This window comes from Mustela putorius, unplaced genomic scaffold (genome assembly GCF_011764305.1).
Source record: "Mustela putorius furo isolate JIRA1106 unplaced genomic scaffold, ASM1176430v1.1 tig00003869_pilon_pilon_pilon, whole genome shotgun sequence".
In the NCBI taxonomy this organism is placed as follows: Eukaryota; Metazoa; Chordata; class Mammalia; order Carnivora; family Mustelidae; genus Mustela; species Mustela putorius.
The window spans coordinates 10,746,207-10,763,144 of NW_025422021.1; the positions used below are offsets into that span (position 1 = coordinate 10,746,207).

Consider the following 16,938-nt stretch of genomic DNA (forward strand, 5'->3'; position numbering starts at 1 on the left):
TGGCTCCAGCAACGGATATGACCTAAACAACGGCTGGTATGGAGGCCTCTATTAGGGGCACTGGTCGGTGCTGCTAGGTCTAGTTTCTGGCTGAGATGAAGGTCAAGCACATGTGCTGCTCCCTTAGCAACATTCATGCTACTATCAGGCTAGTAACCAATGAACCTCTTTCATCTTAGTTAAAAAACAGATATAATATGCATTTAATTTCATTCAATAAATCAATTCCACTTAACTTACCATCTCTTAGAAAACTTAGGAAAAAGCAAACATAAGACATGAAAAATTACATTAAAGATCTGTGACATACCAGAAAGGAACAAGTGCATACATGGTAATTCGTTCTCAGTTAAATGCACCACAAGAAGAAAAATAAAATTACTGTAATTTATTGCTGTATCTATGCTGTTCCAGTAGAGCTATAATAAGTAGCCACAAAGTGCCACCTTCTGGTTTAAAACTGTGCAACATCTCCTTTATTTCTTTTTAAATGCCATTTTATGGTGGACGTATAAAGCAACAGCAGCAGTTACAAAATGTTGTCTGAGTAATTCTGAGAGCTCTAAACAAAGATCTGTGTACAGGCTGAATAAAAAGATGTTCGATTCATAGTGCACACTGTTTAACTTTAACAAACATCTTTAGTTGGAATTTTCATGTAAACCTTTAGAGAGATGTGACTCACAGAGACCAAAAGTAAAATAGCTTCTCCTTTCACGATTTAGTGAGGTGGTCTGCATTCTCAAAAACGATTTACAAAATACGAGAAATGTTGCGTGTGAGTACTAGGCATAAAATATTCCATTTTCTTACAGAAGGAGCAGCAGGGGGACAGGGAGCCTAGTGGATGCCCTGTCACCACCTTTCCCAAAGATGTATACCCCCAAGAATGGCAGTGGAAACCTGGCAGCAAGCCACTCTCACAATTCTTTTTGGTTGTTTTAAAATACAAGCACTCTCTGACATATCCCTCCCCAGCCTGTGAGTACCACCCCGGCCTGGCAGGATACAAGCCCACGTCCTCTTCCTCAGTTTTCCCCTTAGAATTATTTACAGGATGCCTACAGGTACGGTACAAACTAGGATGAAATTAATGATAGTTTGCATTTCCAGACACGCTCCCGTGGTTAAATAAGCCCACCACGCTGACTCCGAAGGCCGCTTCAAAGCTAGGGTGACTCGGAGGCACTCGCATCCGTAACCGCAGAGACAGGCTTCTCGCTGGCTGGGGTGGGTTCGCAGCCTCTGTCCTCAACAGTGCTGGGGGCCTTGGGGGCGGGGGGCGTCACATCCACAGCGGGTGAGGAGGCAGCGTCTGCCCTTGCAGTGGTCGTGACAGGGTCGGAGGGTGGGCTGCCGGTGGGTGGGAGGGAGGAGAGCAGCTCCCCTGAGCTTGCTGCAGAAGACACCTCTGGAACCAAAGGGAATGACGGGAGGAACTCGGATGGCATGGGGAGAGGTGCAATGCCAGGTAAGTTTCGGGGAGGCAAGGAAGGAAGAGGTGGCAAACCTAGGACAGAAATGGCAGAGATCACACATCCTACCAGCACTAAAAAGGCAGCAGTCATCATCACACGAGTGTATTTGCATTTCACCAGAGAACCGAAGCTGAGGAAGGGCAACATGTATCACAATCCCTGCTTGTCCTCAGCTGGAGGCCACTCCAGACCTAAATATCCACAGCCAGACCAGCTGGCCTGGAGGCAAAGTTCCAGGCTTCTAGACTCTAAAACCCCCATGTGACTCGGCCAGTTCCGAGAAGAAATGATTCTCCCAGTTAGGACAGACAGAAGCCTGCCCAGCAGGCAATGCTGCTACACTAGCGTTGGATGCGGGGACTCCCAGTCCCCCGGCCTACTGTTGGGTCAGAGCTGCCCTCTCAACAGACAACAGGAGGAGGACAGGGAGCAAGCCCTGAGGGGAGACCGAGGAAGGGTCTCGGTCTGGAGGGGCTTGTCATGTAGCCCCTACTCCCCATTAGCCTCACCGGAAATACCCAGTCTCTCTTCAAGCCCTGTGACTGGTAACCATTACACTTGGTGGGTTTACTCTGATGATTTCAAAGTGCAGAATGAAGAAAGAGCATTACTTCTTTAAGAAACAAGGAAAGATAGAACGTACAACATGTTCAGAGCAATTACTGGGCTGGCGAAACCCTCGATGCTCTTGGAGTCTGTTCATTTGGGAAAAGGGTGGAAGCAGCCAAGAATACGGGGCATAAAAGAGCAAACAAAGGGAGCGCTAAGAGAGGTAAACGTTAGACTTTACAGTCTTCATTTGCTTTTTAAACCACCGTCCTGAAAAGCAAACGGGTTAATGAGGGCAGGTAATGAGTACACCCAGAGAGGGGGCGGTACCTCTGGGCCACTGTGACCCAGACAGAAACACGACAGCGTACGCTCACTGACATCACTCACGTGCCTACCTAAATTAGAAATGAATATCCCTGACCCGCAGCCACCTCCAAGTTAAAGGTAATGTGGGTAATCGTTAACTCCAAGAGCAGATCTGTGGGACACTCTGCCGCTTCATTCCCATCAGTGCATAAAATCAGAGCCGAAGCGCTTGATATTGGCTAGCTTAACTATTTGTAGCTAAAATCTCAACAGTTTTTGTTATAAAAACATCTGTTAATAAGAGAGAATATCTATCAAATAACAAATGCAGCCAGCTGAGCCAGGGTGAGGGTTTCACAGCCCAAGGTCCTGGGACGGAGTGCTCCAAAGCACCACTGGGGGCAGCCGCCCACGACAGGAGAATAGCAGGGAGTTCATTCACCTCCAGGGGGGACTGAACCCCTTCCATCTGTCAGTAACAGCAGCAGCACAACAACACTGTTCTCTTTCTGCAGATGGCCCTTATGTTGGGTACAAGGAGAGGAAAATGGAGGAGAGGCAGCCACATAGAGGACAATCACAAAAACATTCTTCTTCTTCTTCTTTTTTAAGTAAAAACGATTAATTTGAAGCAGCTGAAATTTGTTAAACTGATCTACCCTTTCTGGAAAAAAGTGCAATAGAGGATTTGCTTTCCTGGGTAAAAGCTTTTTATTGGCCAGAGTCCTAGGAAGGCAGGATGGGCAACATACCCGGGTTCACGAGTTCCGGTAAGCTGACGCCTGGCATGACGTGCGGTGTGGGGAGGTTGAGGTTGGGGAGGGCAGGCAGGTTAGGCAGTCCTGTGGGTAAAGGCATCAGACCTAGAGAGGAGGAGGAGAACAAAAGGTAAACCACTCCCTCTGGGGAAAACGTTTCATCCTTGTGTTCTGAAACAAGTACTACCCACTTCAAAGCGAGAACAGTAGAAGTCCACTTGCTGGCTGGCAGCTCTGTGTCCTAACATTAACAGTAACCAGAGCCAAACAGCTCACTTCAGCAAACTGTCTTTCTGTAGCTCTGTGATTAGGTGGCTAAGTAAGGGTTAAAACCCATCCACATACTTCCAGACCTGAGAGCCAGAATGAAGATGGCCTGAGTGCAGTGGAGAAAGGGCTGATGTGGCTCAGCAAGGGCAGGAGTAAAGGCAACTTAGCTTCTCTTTGACGGTGGAGGTTTACAGTGCCTCCCACTTTGCAATTTTTTTCCTGAAATAACTTCAGACTTACAGTTGCAGAAGTTTATACAGAAACCCCCTATATACCTTTCCCTCGAGTTTCCCACATGTCAACATTTTACCACACTTCTTCACCAGTGTGTGTGTGTGTGTGTGTGTGTGTGTTTACACATTTAGTTCATGGCTTCATATGTGTATGTAATGACCTCTTTAGTCATACAATTAAAGGTTCTCACAATGCAAGTATATTTGAGCCATCAAAGAGTATTTGACTGCCACCTGATGAATAAAGACACTTGGTCGTCACTAGGAACCGTAAGAGAAATAAACAAAAAATCTAGCTTATGTTAAGAGCTTCTGAAGAACGTGAATGCTCTCTCTCAGGACACAACATTTATTCACAGAGATGACTATCTGAAAGCCCTAAGGAAGCCCGGAAGGACAGACTTTTAAATGCTGCTTCTTCCTGCCTCACACTGTACTGGTGGGGTAGCAGGCGGAGGATAAGGAGCCTGAGGCTCAGCTGCCAACCCCTGGTAATGGACAGCTCAGTGACATCTGCTCTCATTTATCACAGAGTTGCAGCAAAGGTAAAAAGAGATTTAAAGACTTCTTTTTTAAAAATTAATTATTTTATTGATTTAAAGACTTTTGAAAAGTCACCACAAAGGTGTAAGATTTTTTGTTCCTTTTTTTTTTAAAGATGCACAGTATTAGTCATGCTATTATTAATACATGCACCTCTCGTCTCCGGCTGCTTACCTGGTAATGTAGTAGCTGGGTTCATTGGTGGCACAGAAGTAAGGGACTGGTTTACTTGTGGTGGCAATAATGGTACTGTTGGGACACCTGAAACGAAAACACGATCTTTAAAAAAATTTCTAACGAATTCAGTTGACAAAGAATGGACAGACTTTATTAGGAGTCTTCAGCGCCCTTCCTTCCCCACCATGGTAAGGCCTTCATTCAGTCCTGGTTTCTGGCTGCTTCCCTGTCTTAGCTGATCTACATACTCTGCCTATGGCCTTTAGTGAAGACTATTAGCAAAGTCTGGCCTAACTGGTGTAGGAGGCTCTGCAAACCCACCCCAGCTAAGTCCTCTGGACAAGAGTTTTACATCTGACCTAAGCAGGGCTAGATTAGAAAATTGTTTAAGAAATTCAGAAATGGGGGTGCCTGGGTGGCTCAGGGGGTCAAGCCTCTGCCTTCAGCTTAGGTCATGATCTCAGGGTCCTGGGATTGAGTCCCACATTGGTCAGCGGAGAGCCTGCTTCCCTTTCTCTCTGCCTCCCTCTCTGCCTACTTGTGATTTCTGTGTGTGTCAAATAAATAAAATCTTAAAAATCTTAAAAAAAAAAAAATTCAGAAATGGGATTCCAAGATTCCAGTCAATCTCTACTGGGCTCCTGAACCAAATGTCACATAAACCCAGGGCTGCTAGGGGCAGCAGGGGCATGTGCCCTGTGAGAGAATGGATGCCAGTCTGTGAAAAGGGAGTCATGAGGATGGCCTCAAAGAGACAAGAGTATGAGGGCCTCCAGAGATGGACAGAATGACCTGGCTTCCCGAATTTCCATTTCCTTTTGATAGGAAATGGATGGGTTCTGTGACCCTCCTCTGAAGTCTTTTTACTAATGCTAGCTTGAGGAAGTTATGTTCTTCAAATGCAAGTAAGTCTTAGGATACTACATAATAAAGGTTATCTATTAATGTTTACCACCTACTCATGTGAGAGGTTTTGCTGTCCAAACAACAGTAACAATGTACATGGATTCCAGAGTGTCTTATAAAAATCTGCTTAAATATGGTAAGCAGGAATGAATTGTGCCTAAAAAGCATGAAGGAACCCTTTTCAGATAGTTATTTATTATGTATTTAATTTTCTGTAGAAATGGAGGTAAAAAGTTGGAGGAAAATGGAGGTAAAAAGTTACTGAACATATCAGTAGCTGATATGTTCATCCATTCAAGGTTTTGGGGGGCACCTACTATAAGCTGGACACTGTTGTAGGCCCTGATGCACTGTACAGCATAACAAAATGACAAATCACGACCTGCAGGATAAATTCTAATGAGGGGAAGGAAAACGGAGTCTGATATTGAGCAAGTAAAATACACAGCCTGTAAAATGGTGTGAGTTCTCTGCAGAAATAGCAAGCAGGGGACAGGACAGGAAGCATAAGAGAGTGTATAAAAATGGTCATACTGATTAATGTCCTTTCCAAAGGATATATTCATTTTCTAAAATTTTATAATCCCCAAATTTCCAAATCCATATATACATATATATTTTTAAGATACTTTTTAACGTCTCTACAGTTACTGACTGGGCTACTTTGCAGCAATTTAATTAAAAATAAAGACAGATAAGTAACAAAAAAAAAAAAAAAAGCAGGTTCTCACATGTTATATGTTGCTATAATATTCAATTTTTAAACCAATTTTCTCTAAGTGAAAATGTTGATTTTGGTCTCTTCTGAGAAACTGACATTTCTGTCTTTTAATATTTAAGAAGCCATTTCTCTACAGTGTAACAAGGCTAGGGATCTCAGTGCCTGTGCTTCTAAGACAATAACTATAATGTAATGAGGGAAGATTTAAAATGTCAAAAAGAAACTGTGATTTGAGGAGAGATGTCAGAAGAGCTCTGATATGGCACTGGAACACTTACTCTAAAAGAGAAAAGAGTTATTCAGACACAGAGCGGTCTGCTGCTGTGGGCATTACACCAGCCCACCTGTACTAAGTCTATTCAGGAATAAACTAGAAGACCATCTGATGGAATCTAAGAAAAAGAAATCACAATATGAAAAAGGATTCCAACACCCCTCAATTGAAATAAACTTTAAATTCCCTCCCAACTGTATCAATGACTTATATTGGCGACATTAGTATTTCATTTCATCTAGGAAATGTTCTGAACACCTGGATTGTGGGCCTGACCTCACAACTCCATAAATTTACTACAAATCATGGAGCTGCATACATATAGTGACCTAATTTTATGGTAGTTAGTTACATTTCAAAAAAGCTGGGAAGAAAACAGCAAAGGGTAGGGGGTAGAAAAGCAGGTCACCATAGTGCAGACTGGTGAGGCTGGGTGGTGGTGGTGGGAGGGGGGCGTGGTTCATAATACCATGCCACCTACCCTAGGCAATGTCTGAAATTTTTAATTCTGAAAATTGAAATTTTACGTTTTATCTAGAAAAACACATCTTTGGGAATGAAAATGAACACTGAAAAGGGCTGGAACTTGAATCTAGGGGACCAAGTGTAAAAATCATACCATTGACCTTAACTGCATCTTGGTGACTCCATCTCTTTTAAGTCCGTTCCAGGACAAAGGACAAAGGGAAACGTGAACAAATCGTGAACAAAAATATTAAAAGGAGCTCAAGAATAAATGTGTATTAATGAGATAAAACTGAACTATGTATTTCTTTCACTTAGCATTTATTGAGTAGTAATATACTCTTGGTTTTATGAAGAAACAAAATCAAAACAGGTGATTTTTAAAAAGGCAACAGATAAATAAACTCAACCAACATACCAAGTTAAGATCTATTATCATGTGACCAAGCAATCCCAGGCCAAGGAATATAACCAAAAAAATGAAGACATAGGTTCATGCAAAAACTTGTACACAAACGTTCGTAGCAACATTATTCCTAACAGCCAAGAAGCAGAAACAACCTAAATGTCCCACAACTGATGGATAAATAACAACATGGCATGTTCACATGATGGAACATTAGCTGCAGAAAGGAAGTAATACTACATGCTACCACGTGAATGAACCTTGGAAACATTATTCTAAGTGGAAGAAGTCAGTCGCAGAAACCATGCAAATTGCATGAAATGTCTAGATTAGGCAAAAATACAGAACGAGAAAGGATATTAGGAATGTCTAGGCCTGAGGGGTTGGGGAAAAACAGTGAGGGACTGACAGTGCACAGGGTTTCTTTTGGGCTAATGAGACGTTCTGAAATTGACTGACGTGATGGGTGCACAACTTCGCAAATACAGAGAAATAAATCCCACTGCACTATGTATTTTAAATGGGTGACTTGTATGCTATGTGAACTGTGTATCAATAAAGCTGTTGGAAAAAAACTAAAACAATAAAGGACTGTATGGGTAGAATAAGAAATTAAAAAAAGGGAGGAAGACATGCCTGTGTCCCCTGCACAAGACTGAACCCCCAGGGAGAACGGTGTCTTGCTCCCGTGTGTATCTCCAGTGTTTACTACCCGGGGGATGGGATAATGCAAACATCTGTTGAGTAGAGAGACAATTAAACAGAACTGAAAGGTACAGTCCGACTCTATAACTTGCCCAAGCTAAGAGAAGTCCCGACTCTAAAATACATGAGAAGAGGTTTAAATGCAGAGCGTATTTACAGTTTTCAAAGTACATCGGCATTAAGTTTTAAAATTCTTTAACCAGAGACGGTTAAGAGTATCATGTAAAACAAAGTGGGTTGAAAAGAGAATAGATTTTTCTGCACACCTGTACTGAGAACATTACTGACAGCTGGTGGAGTTGAGCTAATAGAAAGTCCAGACAGACCCTGTTCAATTTCTGTAGTTCCCGGTGGTGACAAAGATGGGGGATTAACTGAGGACAGCTGGACCTACCAAAAAAAGAAGGAAAGAAAAAAATTACTCAAGTTTACTTGAAAGGACATACAGATATTGTCTCTTATTGTTCCTACAGATACCTTTTTTAAACAAAAGTTTTAATTTAAATCCCAGTTAACACATAGTGTAGTATTAGTTTCAGTTGAAGAAAAGTGATTTAACACTTCCATACATCACCCGGTGCACATCACGAGTGCTTTCCTCAATCCCCATCACCTGTGTCACCCAACCTCCACCTGCCCCTCTGGTAACCATCTGTTTGTTTGCTACAGTTAAGCATCTGTTTCTCAGATTGCCTTTTTCTCTTTTTTGTTTGCTCATTTGTTTTATTTCTTAACAGATACCTTTTTTGATTAAACTAGCTGTCAGAAGTTTTACCTGGGACTTCTGCCTTCAGACACTCCTTCCTATTGCTGTTACCTGTCAAAGCCCAATCTCTCTGTCGTGTCACTTCCAGTCTCTTGATAACGTGGCATCTCCCCCGTCACACACACTCCTCTAGAAGGAGATTCTCCTCTTTCCTCCCCTTCATAGCTGTCCCCAAATCACTTTACTCCACCTTTCCTCTACTCTTGAGTTCTCAGCCAGTTTTTAACTTTCACTGTTCATGGAAGAAATCAGCTCAGAAGTCTTAATACCATGATAGAGTCCTTGGAAGTTTCTCAAGACTCTAACCTCGTGAGTCCATCTTATCTTCTCTCACCAGTGAATGAATGTGGCAGCCAGACCTCTACCTTCCGGGGCGTGGGAGGGATAAGTAAGTCTACGTGGTTTCTATGGATGGGTGGTTTCACCTCTGGATTCTTCAACTTCTGCCAACTCCAGTGCCCCCTGGCACATTCCAACACAACTTGCATTCTGGCCCTTTTCTCTAGCTGCCATTTCACCCTATGGTCTTCTCAGACTGCCCACAAGCTTAAAACTGGGGCAGAAACCACTGAATGAGGAGCAGCAGACACGGTGGTAGGAATCTAAGCATGGAATGACATGGGCTCTGGCCATCGGCCAAGGGCAGGGGTGGAGAGTGAGGAAAGGTTCCACTTCTCTAGCTCCTCTTCACTTTTTCTAGAACTGGGGATGGCCAAATCGTGTACCAAAAAATGAGAGTGGTGGCAGCCCTGTCTTTACAATGGTAGCACTCCCTTCCGGATGTTCGGTTCTTACTTATTCATGTAGACGAGAAAGTTAATGTCCTGTGAGACTTGCATAGAAAACATTTTAAAAGCCTATAAGCCTGTGCAAATATCTTATTCCTTAAAAAGCCTCACTTTGATCCTGTAATAGTTCCCGGACAGCATCTTGCTCTGCTTTCTCAGTTTAGTTTCTTGAAACACTAAGCACCAGCTCTCATCATCACCTTATCACCCATGTTTGCCTTCTGTCCCCGTGGTCTGGTAGCTGCACCCCGCCGGTCTCTGAAATGCTCTCACCCAGGACATGTGTTTTTCAGTCCTCTCACCTGACTTCTCTTAGTACCTCAGAGTCGACATGCCTTCTTTCTTGAAGCTCTGTCCTTCCTTAGGATTTCTACTGAGCTCCCTTTGCTGAATCCTCTTTCTGCCCATTCATTTAAATATTAGGAATGTTCAAGATTCCAGACTCAGTCCTCTGACCCATCCATGCCCAATCCCCTGACAATTTTGATCACCGTTCACATTAGGCTAAATTACCCTCCCTCTGCTGAGGATTCCCAAATCTGTATCTCTAGTCTTATCCTTGTTCCTGAAATCCAGATCCACAGGCTAGCCATCTGGCTATCATACAGGAACTTCATGTTCACCATGGTCAGCATTTACCTCCTCACCTGCCCTATCACCATCAGGGCTTTCCCCCTCACCCCCCCACAGACACCTGATGATTTGTTTTACTGGAAATTGTGTGATGTCACCAGTAGTGAAGGTATCTTACCTCTGTAAACCCATCTTTAAGAGGAGTAATAGGTGTACCAGTCATCTGTCCAGGAAGAGAAATTTTCTTCCCTTCTTCAAACGGGCGTGTTGGTATTCGATGCAAATAACCGTATCCAATGCCGCATCCTAGGCTACGAAAATATTTTTTTTTTCTTAAAGTTATTGTTATCATAGCTTGCATTTCTCTGAGATTTTGAAATACAAAACCGATTTCCATTCTTTTAAATAACGTCATCCTATCAGAGGTCTTTCCTGACCACCCTTTATAAAACAGCATCCTTCCCTCCACCAGACATTACCCTTATTTTCTTTATTTTTCTTCAAGCATTTATCCTCGTCTAACACACTGCACCATTTATTTATTTTTTGTCTCCCCCAATAAAATGTTAAGGTCCTTCAGGGCAGAGACCTCATTTTGTTTACTGCCGTAACAGTTCCTGGCACATGGCAGACAGTAATTATTTGCCCAATGAATGACATATAGCCTTTCCACTCAAGAGCTCCAAGCACTTCTGTACGATGATGTCACTTACACAGCCCGAAGTTCTATTTCAGAACCTGACACAAATCAATCCAAATTAATCCAGATTCCTTCTACTTCATCCTCCCACTGCCACCAGAGGCATCTTTTTAATAAGACATAATCACACTGCTTCTTTTCACAGTCTGTTGGCCTCCCAAGATTCTGTTTTCCTTCTTTGTTTTGGAGAATTACTTCTCTGTGCTCTGTGTAGTGCTGGTGGGACTGTCCATCAGGGGGCCTTATCCAAACCAAGGAATAACATTCACAACCCAAAGCAGGCCAATCTACCTCTCCTGCCCATGGCTGCAAAACTTGGGAGTGACAGAAAAACAGAAATGGCTTCATCACATCAGTAGAATACTAATGAAAACTGCTCATTTCCTTCCTCTGTAACTCCCTAGTGGTGCTGAGTTCTGTCATTCCCATGTCTGATACTTTTGCTGTTTCTCTGATTATACAAGCAACTCCAGAGCAGTAAACTCATGTTTGCTTAGGACAACAACAGTTGGTTTCTTCCGTTTGGAACCAACGCCCGCCTCCACGGGTACCCTTCACGGGTACAGTGATTCAGAGTCCCACTGCCCGGGGTCTATCCAAATTTCTGTCCATGGTAAGCTCTTCACAATCAGATTCCATCTTGGGTTTCTATCAAGATTGCCTTTATCTCCCAAACTACTTGATACTTCCTGAGAGGGCTACACATGGTTATCTTTGTGCCTCTCTCCTGCCAAGGCATTTATTATTTCTGTGGATACTACCACCACCAAAAGCTGGGAGAGCACGTAGTGGCCAACTCCAGCTCTTCCTAGTCCAAATCTAATTTTACAATGATGTTTCATATTACAAAATTACTTATTTCCTGGCTCCCTTTTCATCCTTTCTACCATCAAATCTGCAATTCTCACTGAACTAAAGAGGAAGAAAGTAAGAATAAATAATTTAAACTGATCAATGATAGCCTTTCAGAGGGAGGCATTTAAAAACAAGGTTCTGGGGCGCCTGGGTGGCTCAGTGGGCTAAAGCCTCTGCCTTCAGCTCAGATCATGATCCCGGGGTCCCGGGATTGAGCCCCACATTGGGCTCTCTGCTCAGCAGGGAGTCTGCTTCCTCCTCCTCCTCCTCTCTCTCTCTCTGCCTGCCTTTCCACCTACTTGTGATCTCTGTCAAATGAATAAATAAAATCTTTAAAAAAATAAACAAATAAATAAAAACAAGGTTCTTAGAATTAGTGATGTTCTTTGCATCTGGACTTCACCATCTTCAGAATCTCTTCCTTGCACTTTTGATTCTGTTTACCAAGTACTCTTGTGATACTAATCTGACCTGAGTGTTTTTCTAACTGGAAAGGGGAAATATTTCTATTATAAACTAAGTATTTGCTATACTAATATTAAACACAGCAGCTTCTCTACAAATTTAGTTTAAATATGAGGCAGTCCCTCTGAAATGAGTCGATTTTGAATGCCCTGAGATCATATTTCTGTGTGTTTACAAACCTGGACAATGGAAAATAACTTGATCAAGAACTGCCCCAGACAGTCCAGATTCTTAAGGTGATACCTCTATCTATTTTCTCAAATTGCAACAAGCTAGCATTCTGGTTGCAACATACAGTCAGCTACAGAATAATGAAAAACTTGTACAATTTAAACAACAGCTAAAAGACCTGAAGAAGCGAAGTCAAGTCCTCATGCTTGCTTTGCTTTGGCTTTTTGAAATTAGGGAAAAGGACTTGATGAATGGTCCTGGAAAACTGATTTTCTACAATTTGCTTCTCTGCTTGGCTTGATAATTTTTTTAAGCTACTTTTCTTCTCTTTTAATATTTTATTTATTTGTCAGAGAGAGAGCACACAAGCAGGGGGAGTGGTAGGCAGAGGGAGAAGCAGGCTACCCGCTGAGCAAGGAGCCTGAATGTGTGGCTCGATTCCAGGACCCCAGGATCATGACTTGAGATGGAGGCAAATGCTTAACCAACTGAGCCACCCAGGCATCCCTCTAAGTTGCTTTTTGTTGTTGCAATTCTGTCTAACTTTTGCTTGAAATCAGTCATTTTTGAAAGCCAACAGTTTCCACAAATGGCTAAGAAATTTCCCCAACAGCTAGAGAAAGTTACACCTGTGTTACCCCATTGTTGGGGAAGGGAACTAGGAAAATAAAACTGAAAACTATTTTATTAAAATAAGGAAATGAAACAAGGCTGTTCGATCTTAAATCAGTAAAGAAAGGAGCATAGTATATACACATACCACACTACCTAAATATATGCTTTAGAAAAATGGATTACTAGTTGATTACCAGTTTCAGGATTCTAAATTAGCTCTTTCCTTTTCTCAAGAGAAATCGTAAAATAAACTAATAACGTGTTTCAAAATAAAAGCAATGATTTTATAATATCTACTGGTAAGTTTAAGAAATCATAACTTTGTCTGAAAAATGGCCTTACCTGCCTTCACCACCCCATGCAGAATTCGGTGTAATAATCACTTCTCGACAGTTATCAGTGTCTGTATTATACACATAAAGTTTCAGTGGTTTTGCTTCATGTGTTTCAATAAGGCTGAACAGATCTTCAGACTATAGAAGCATCACAGGAGGAAAACATATTTATGTTACTCAACTTCAAAACAGTGGGTCTCAAACCTGGCTAATAGCAGAATCACCTGGAAAACTTTTAAAAAGTACAGATTATAGGCCCTGCTGCTAGACATAAAATTCATTCCTTAAAACCAATACTCCAAACAAGATTTCAAATATTTTACCTATCTCCTATGTGCAATGCCTTATCTCCAGTTCCTTAAGACCTGGTCAGCAATTTTAGTAGAACTCTTCTACAACCAAATTCTATATATTCTGCTTTTACTCTTCATTATCTTCTTTTAAACATTTATTTCTTCATTTGAGAGAGAGCACAAGCGAGCGTGCACACAGGGTGGGAGGGAGAGAATCTCAAGCAGACTCCCCGGGGAGCCTGACACAGGGCTCAATCTCATGACCCTGAAATTATGAGATCATGACGTGAACCAAAATTAAGACTCGGATGTTCAACTGACTGAGCCACCCAGGTGCCCCTACTCTTCATTAGTAAGACCTGGTTATCTGGGCCTCTTATTTTTCTCTCATTTTTCATTTAGCCATATATACTTCCACTACCTCACAGACAAGGAAAGGGATCTAAAATAGCTGAGCCAAATTTGTTCCCGTAAAATAAGGGGAAGAGAAAATGAAATCAATAACCCAAACGGGCATCTGCTTTAGTCCTGAGGTATATGTAAGAGACTGTTTTATTTTTAAAGATTTATTTGAGAGTGTGCTCACAAGAGTGAGACGAGCAGAAGAGGGAGAGAATCAGAAGAGGGAGAGAATCGTCAAGGAGACTCCCCACTGAGTGCAGAGCTTGGGCTCCATCCCATGATCCCAAGATCATGACCTGGGCGAAAATCAAGAGTTGGATGCTCAATTGACTGAGCCAGCAGGAACTCCTAGCAGAGATTTCTGTGTATCATAACAAAATCTGTGCAATTGCCACATGGCATGTATTTTTCCCTACAGCTATACCTTATAGGACACCTCCCAGACATTCTGTTTAACACCCTGTCCTGTTAAACATCTATTTAACAGATGCAGAAGTTATCTTGATTAGCAAAGACCTAAATTTCAACTGTAAATGTGAAGTATGTGAATACACTTCTGAACTTAAACATTAATGAGGAAACGTTATGTAACTTTCATTATTAATAAACACACCAATTACCTCATTCATGACTGTATCTGCTCCAATGATATAATCGCTGTGAGGTCTGAGACCTGCCAGTGCCGCAGGAGAATTTGATTCTACTTCCTAGAATAACACAAAAGCAAACCCCAAAATTAATGTATATAACATTATCTTCCAAATTTGCATTTCATAGTCCTTAACTTTAGTTATTTAAAAACCCCTTATATTTCCTTTTCTTTCTTTTAAGATTTTCTTTTATTTTAAAGAGTGCATAAGTGGGCTGAGAAGCAGACTCGAGCAGTGAGGGGAGGGAGAGAGAGAGGAGCAGGCTCCCCACTGAGCAGGAGCCCAATGTGGGCCTTGATTTTGAGACTCTGGAATCATGACCTGAGCCGAAGGCAGACACTTAACTGAGCCACCCAGGTGCCCCATAAAACCCTTATATTTCTATCTTGTTAGACATATCACATATCAGAAGTTATGGAAAAAATACATTTAAATTACAAGCATAAGAATCACATATTTAATAAAAATTTAAAATATTTATTAATCTATTTCATTTTTAAAAAATATTTATTATTTCAGCTATCTGTAGCTATCTGCTTTGACATTTGTCCTTCTAATGGATGAATCATGAGAAAAATAGTTCTTAGGCATCTGTATTTGTTTCTCTTTCGAAATTATTAAAATCTGTTAACCTACAGGAATGAATTCTAATTTTCAGAAACCAAAAATAGCCTAATAATAACACCTCTACAATCCAACTAAGATGAAGACAGCGCCCTTCTACCTCGTTTCGTAAACTGTAAGTAACAGCTCAGAGCTAACACCTACCAATACGTGCCAAACATTTTCGTTTGCCCCATCAAAGCTGCAGAAACGAATGCTCACTCCCAGCAAGCCCTGGCCGCCCCACATGTTGCTGGGGGTGACAGATGTCTCTCGCAGCTCCAGTGTTTTACTACTGTAGATCAGCATTTTTACAGGCTTTTCAACATTTGCTTTCAGTAGATCCTTTAGAGTGTCATTGTCTTTATTCTGTGAAGACAAAGAAATCATTTTTCTTAATAAATAAAAACTTAATTAGCTTAAGCTAAAGCCCTATAAGAGTAATATTAATAATCAACATAAATAAAACATCCAACAGGTAAAGCTGCCACTAACATTCAAATGTTCCTTGAGGTGAAAGAATGTTGAAAATTAAGAACTCCTATGTTACCAACTTCAGACTTTCTTCTAATAGCAGACTATGGATTATGAATTTTGCAACCCAACATTATTTGAAGTGATCTAGGGTTTTAGTGCTAAAAAACCCAAAATATTCCATAAGAAGTCATATTACTAACAGAGTTGGTATGACTTTGATTTTAAAATCTAAGACATTTGCTGATGTTGTGGTTTAATTTTGGACAGCACTCCCAAATACACGCCTTATTTATTTACTAGGAACTGGCAGGAAAGAAAAATAGAAGCAGCATGTTAAATATTTCATTACATAAATGAATAAAGGCTCTTACATAGGAGATGCTGATAAATAATAAACAAAATCTTAAAACTGCTACAGAAAAAAAAAAGACAAGTAGCCATTGTTGTAAGAATTTCCTTTAGTGAAATTATAATTTTTTTCCTTTAAGACTTTACTACAAGTAAACTAAAAGCAACTTACAAAAGGTGGTTTTAATTCTGTATTTTTGGAACATACTTTTCTATCTGGTTCTAAAAATATTATTTATATATCATGAAATTTTGCTTCTCAAATTTATTTGAGAAGGTGTCTTTACTAATTCAAGCATACAAAGGTCTGAAATCATTGAAAAAGCAAACTTTTTCATCTTATTTCTGCTTAAGAAAATTAAATATTCAACATATAAAAAAGTGTCCTAATAAAAATATTAGGAGCTATTTTATTCTCCTACAATAATCACTGAAGGGTAAGGTATAGTATTCTATATTAGACATTTTCGTATTTCCTTACATAAGTTTTATAAACTGGTATCATACTCCATATAATGTTTAAAACTAATATACAACCACCACAGATAATCTGAAAAAATTCCATTTCAAAGGATTACAACACATTATAGTTGAAACTACAAAAAGCTTAACTTACTAATCTCGAACCATTAATAGAAACAATAAAATCAAAGAATGGCTCCAGTCCAGCTCTATGTCCTGGGGAATTTTCTTGTACCTGTAAAAACAAAAGTGCCAAAAATGTAAAATACAAAGCTTAACTAAAAACTGTAAGCTAAATTTTAATACCTATTTTCAGTAAAAATAGACTAATTTCACTGATAAGGAAATACAGGTAAAAACATATGAATTCTCTCATTTCTCGTCATCTCTCCCAGATGTGGCCCTTGCACCTCCCTAAATTCTACCCATTCTTCAAATTCATCCCATATATGAGGTTCTTTCTCTACAGTTCTAGTTCACACCACCTACTTTTGGGGGGGGGGTGTCAACCTTTCCAGGATATAGCACATAACAGTCATCACAACTAAGTGATAAACTCAAATTAATTCAGCAAGCATTCATTCCACAACTACTACTGGTAAGGCACCATTCAATTACAAAACTAACAGGAACATAATTGC

At 40.8% G+C, this 16,938-nt stretch overlaps 1 protein-coding gene across 1 annotated transcript in view; it reads right to left on the minus strand.

Annotated features, from left to right (window-relative positions):
• Positions 1 to 373: 373 nt before the first annotated feature.
• GORASP2 (golgi reassembly stacking protein 2) overlaps positions 374 to 16,938 on the minus strand; it is a 36,879-nt gene continuing 20,314 nt past the window's right edge. The window contains exons 2-10 of the mRNA XM_004744057.3: positions 16,452 to 16,532; positions 15,176 to 15,379; positions 14,378 to 14,464; positions 13,070 to 13,200; positions 10,100 to 10,232; positions 8,061 to 8,184; positions 4,315 to 4,401; positions 3,089 to 3,199; positions 374 to 1,510 (exon numbers count right to left, since the gene is read on the minus strand). Of these exons, the coding sequence (XP_004744114.1) occupies positions 1,170 to 1,510; positions 3,089 to 3,199; positions 4,315 to 4,401; positions 8,061 to 8,184; positions 10,100 to 10,232; positions 13,070 to 13,200; positions 14,378 to 14,464; positions 15,176 to 15,379; positions 16,452 to 16,532 (1,299 nt within the window). The 3' untranslated portion in view covers positions 374 to 1,169. The remainder of the gene's footprint in view (positions 1,511 to 3,088; positions 3,200 to 4,314; positions 4,402 to 8,060; positions 8,185 to 10,099; positions 10,233 to 13,069; positions 13,201 to 14,377; positions 14,465 to 15,175; positions 15,380 to 16,451; positions 16,533 to 16,938) is intronic.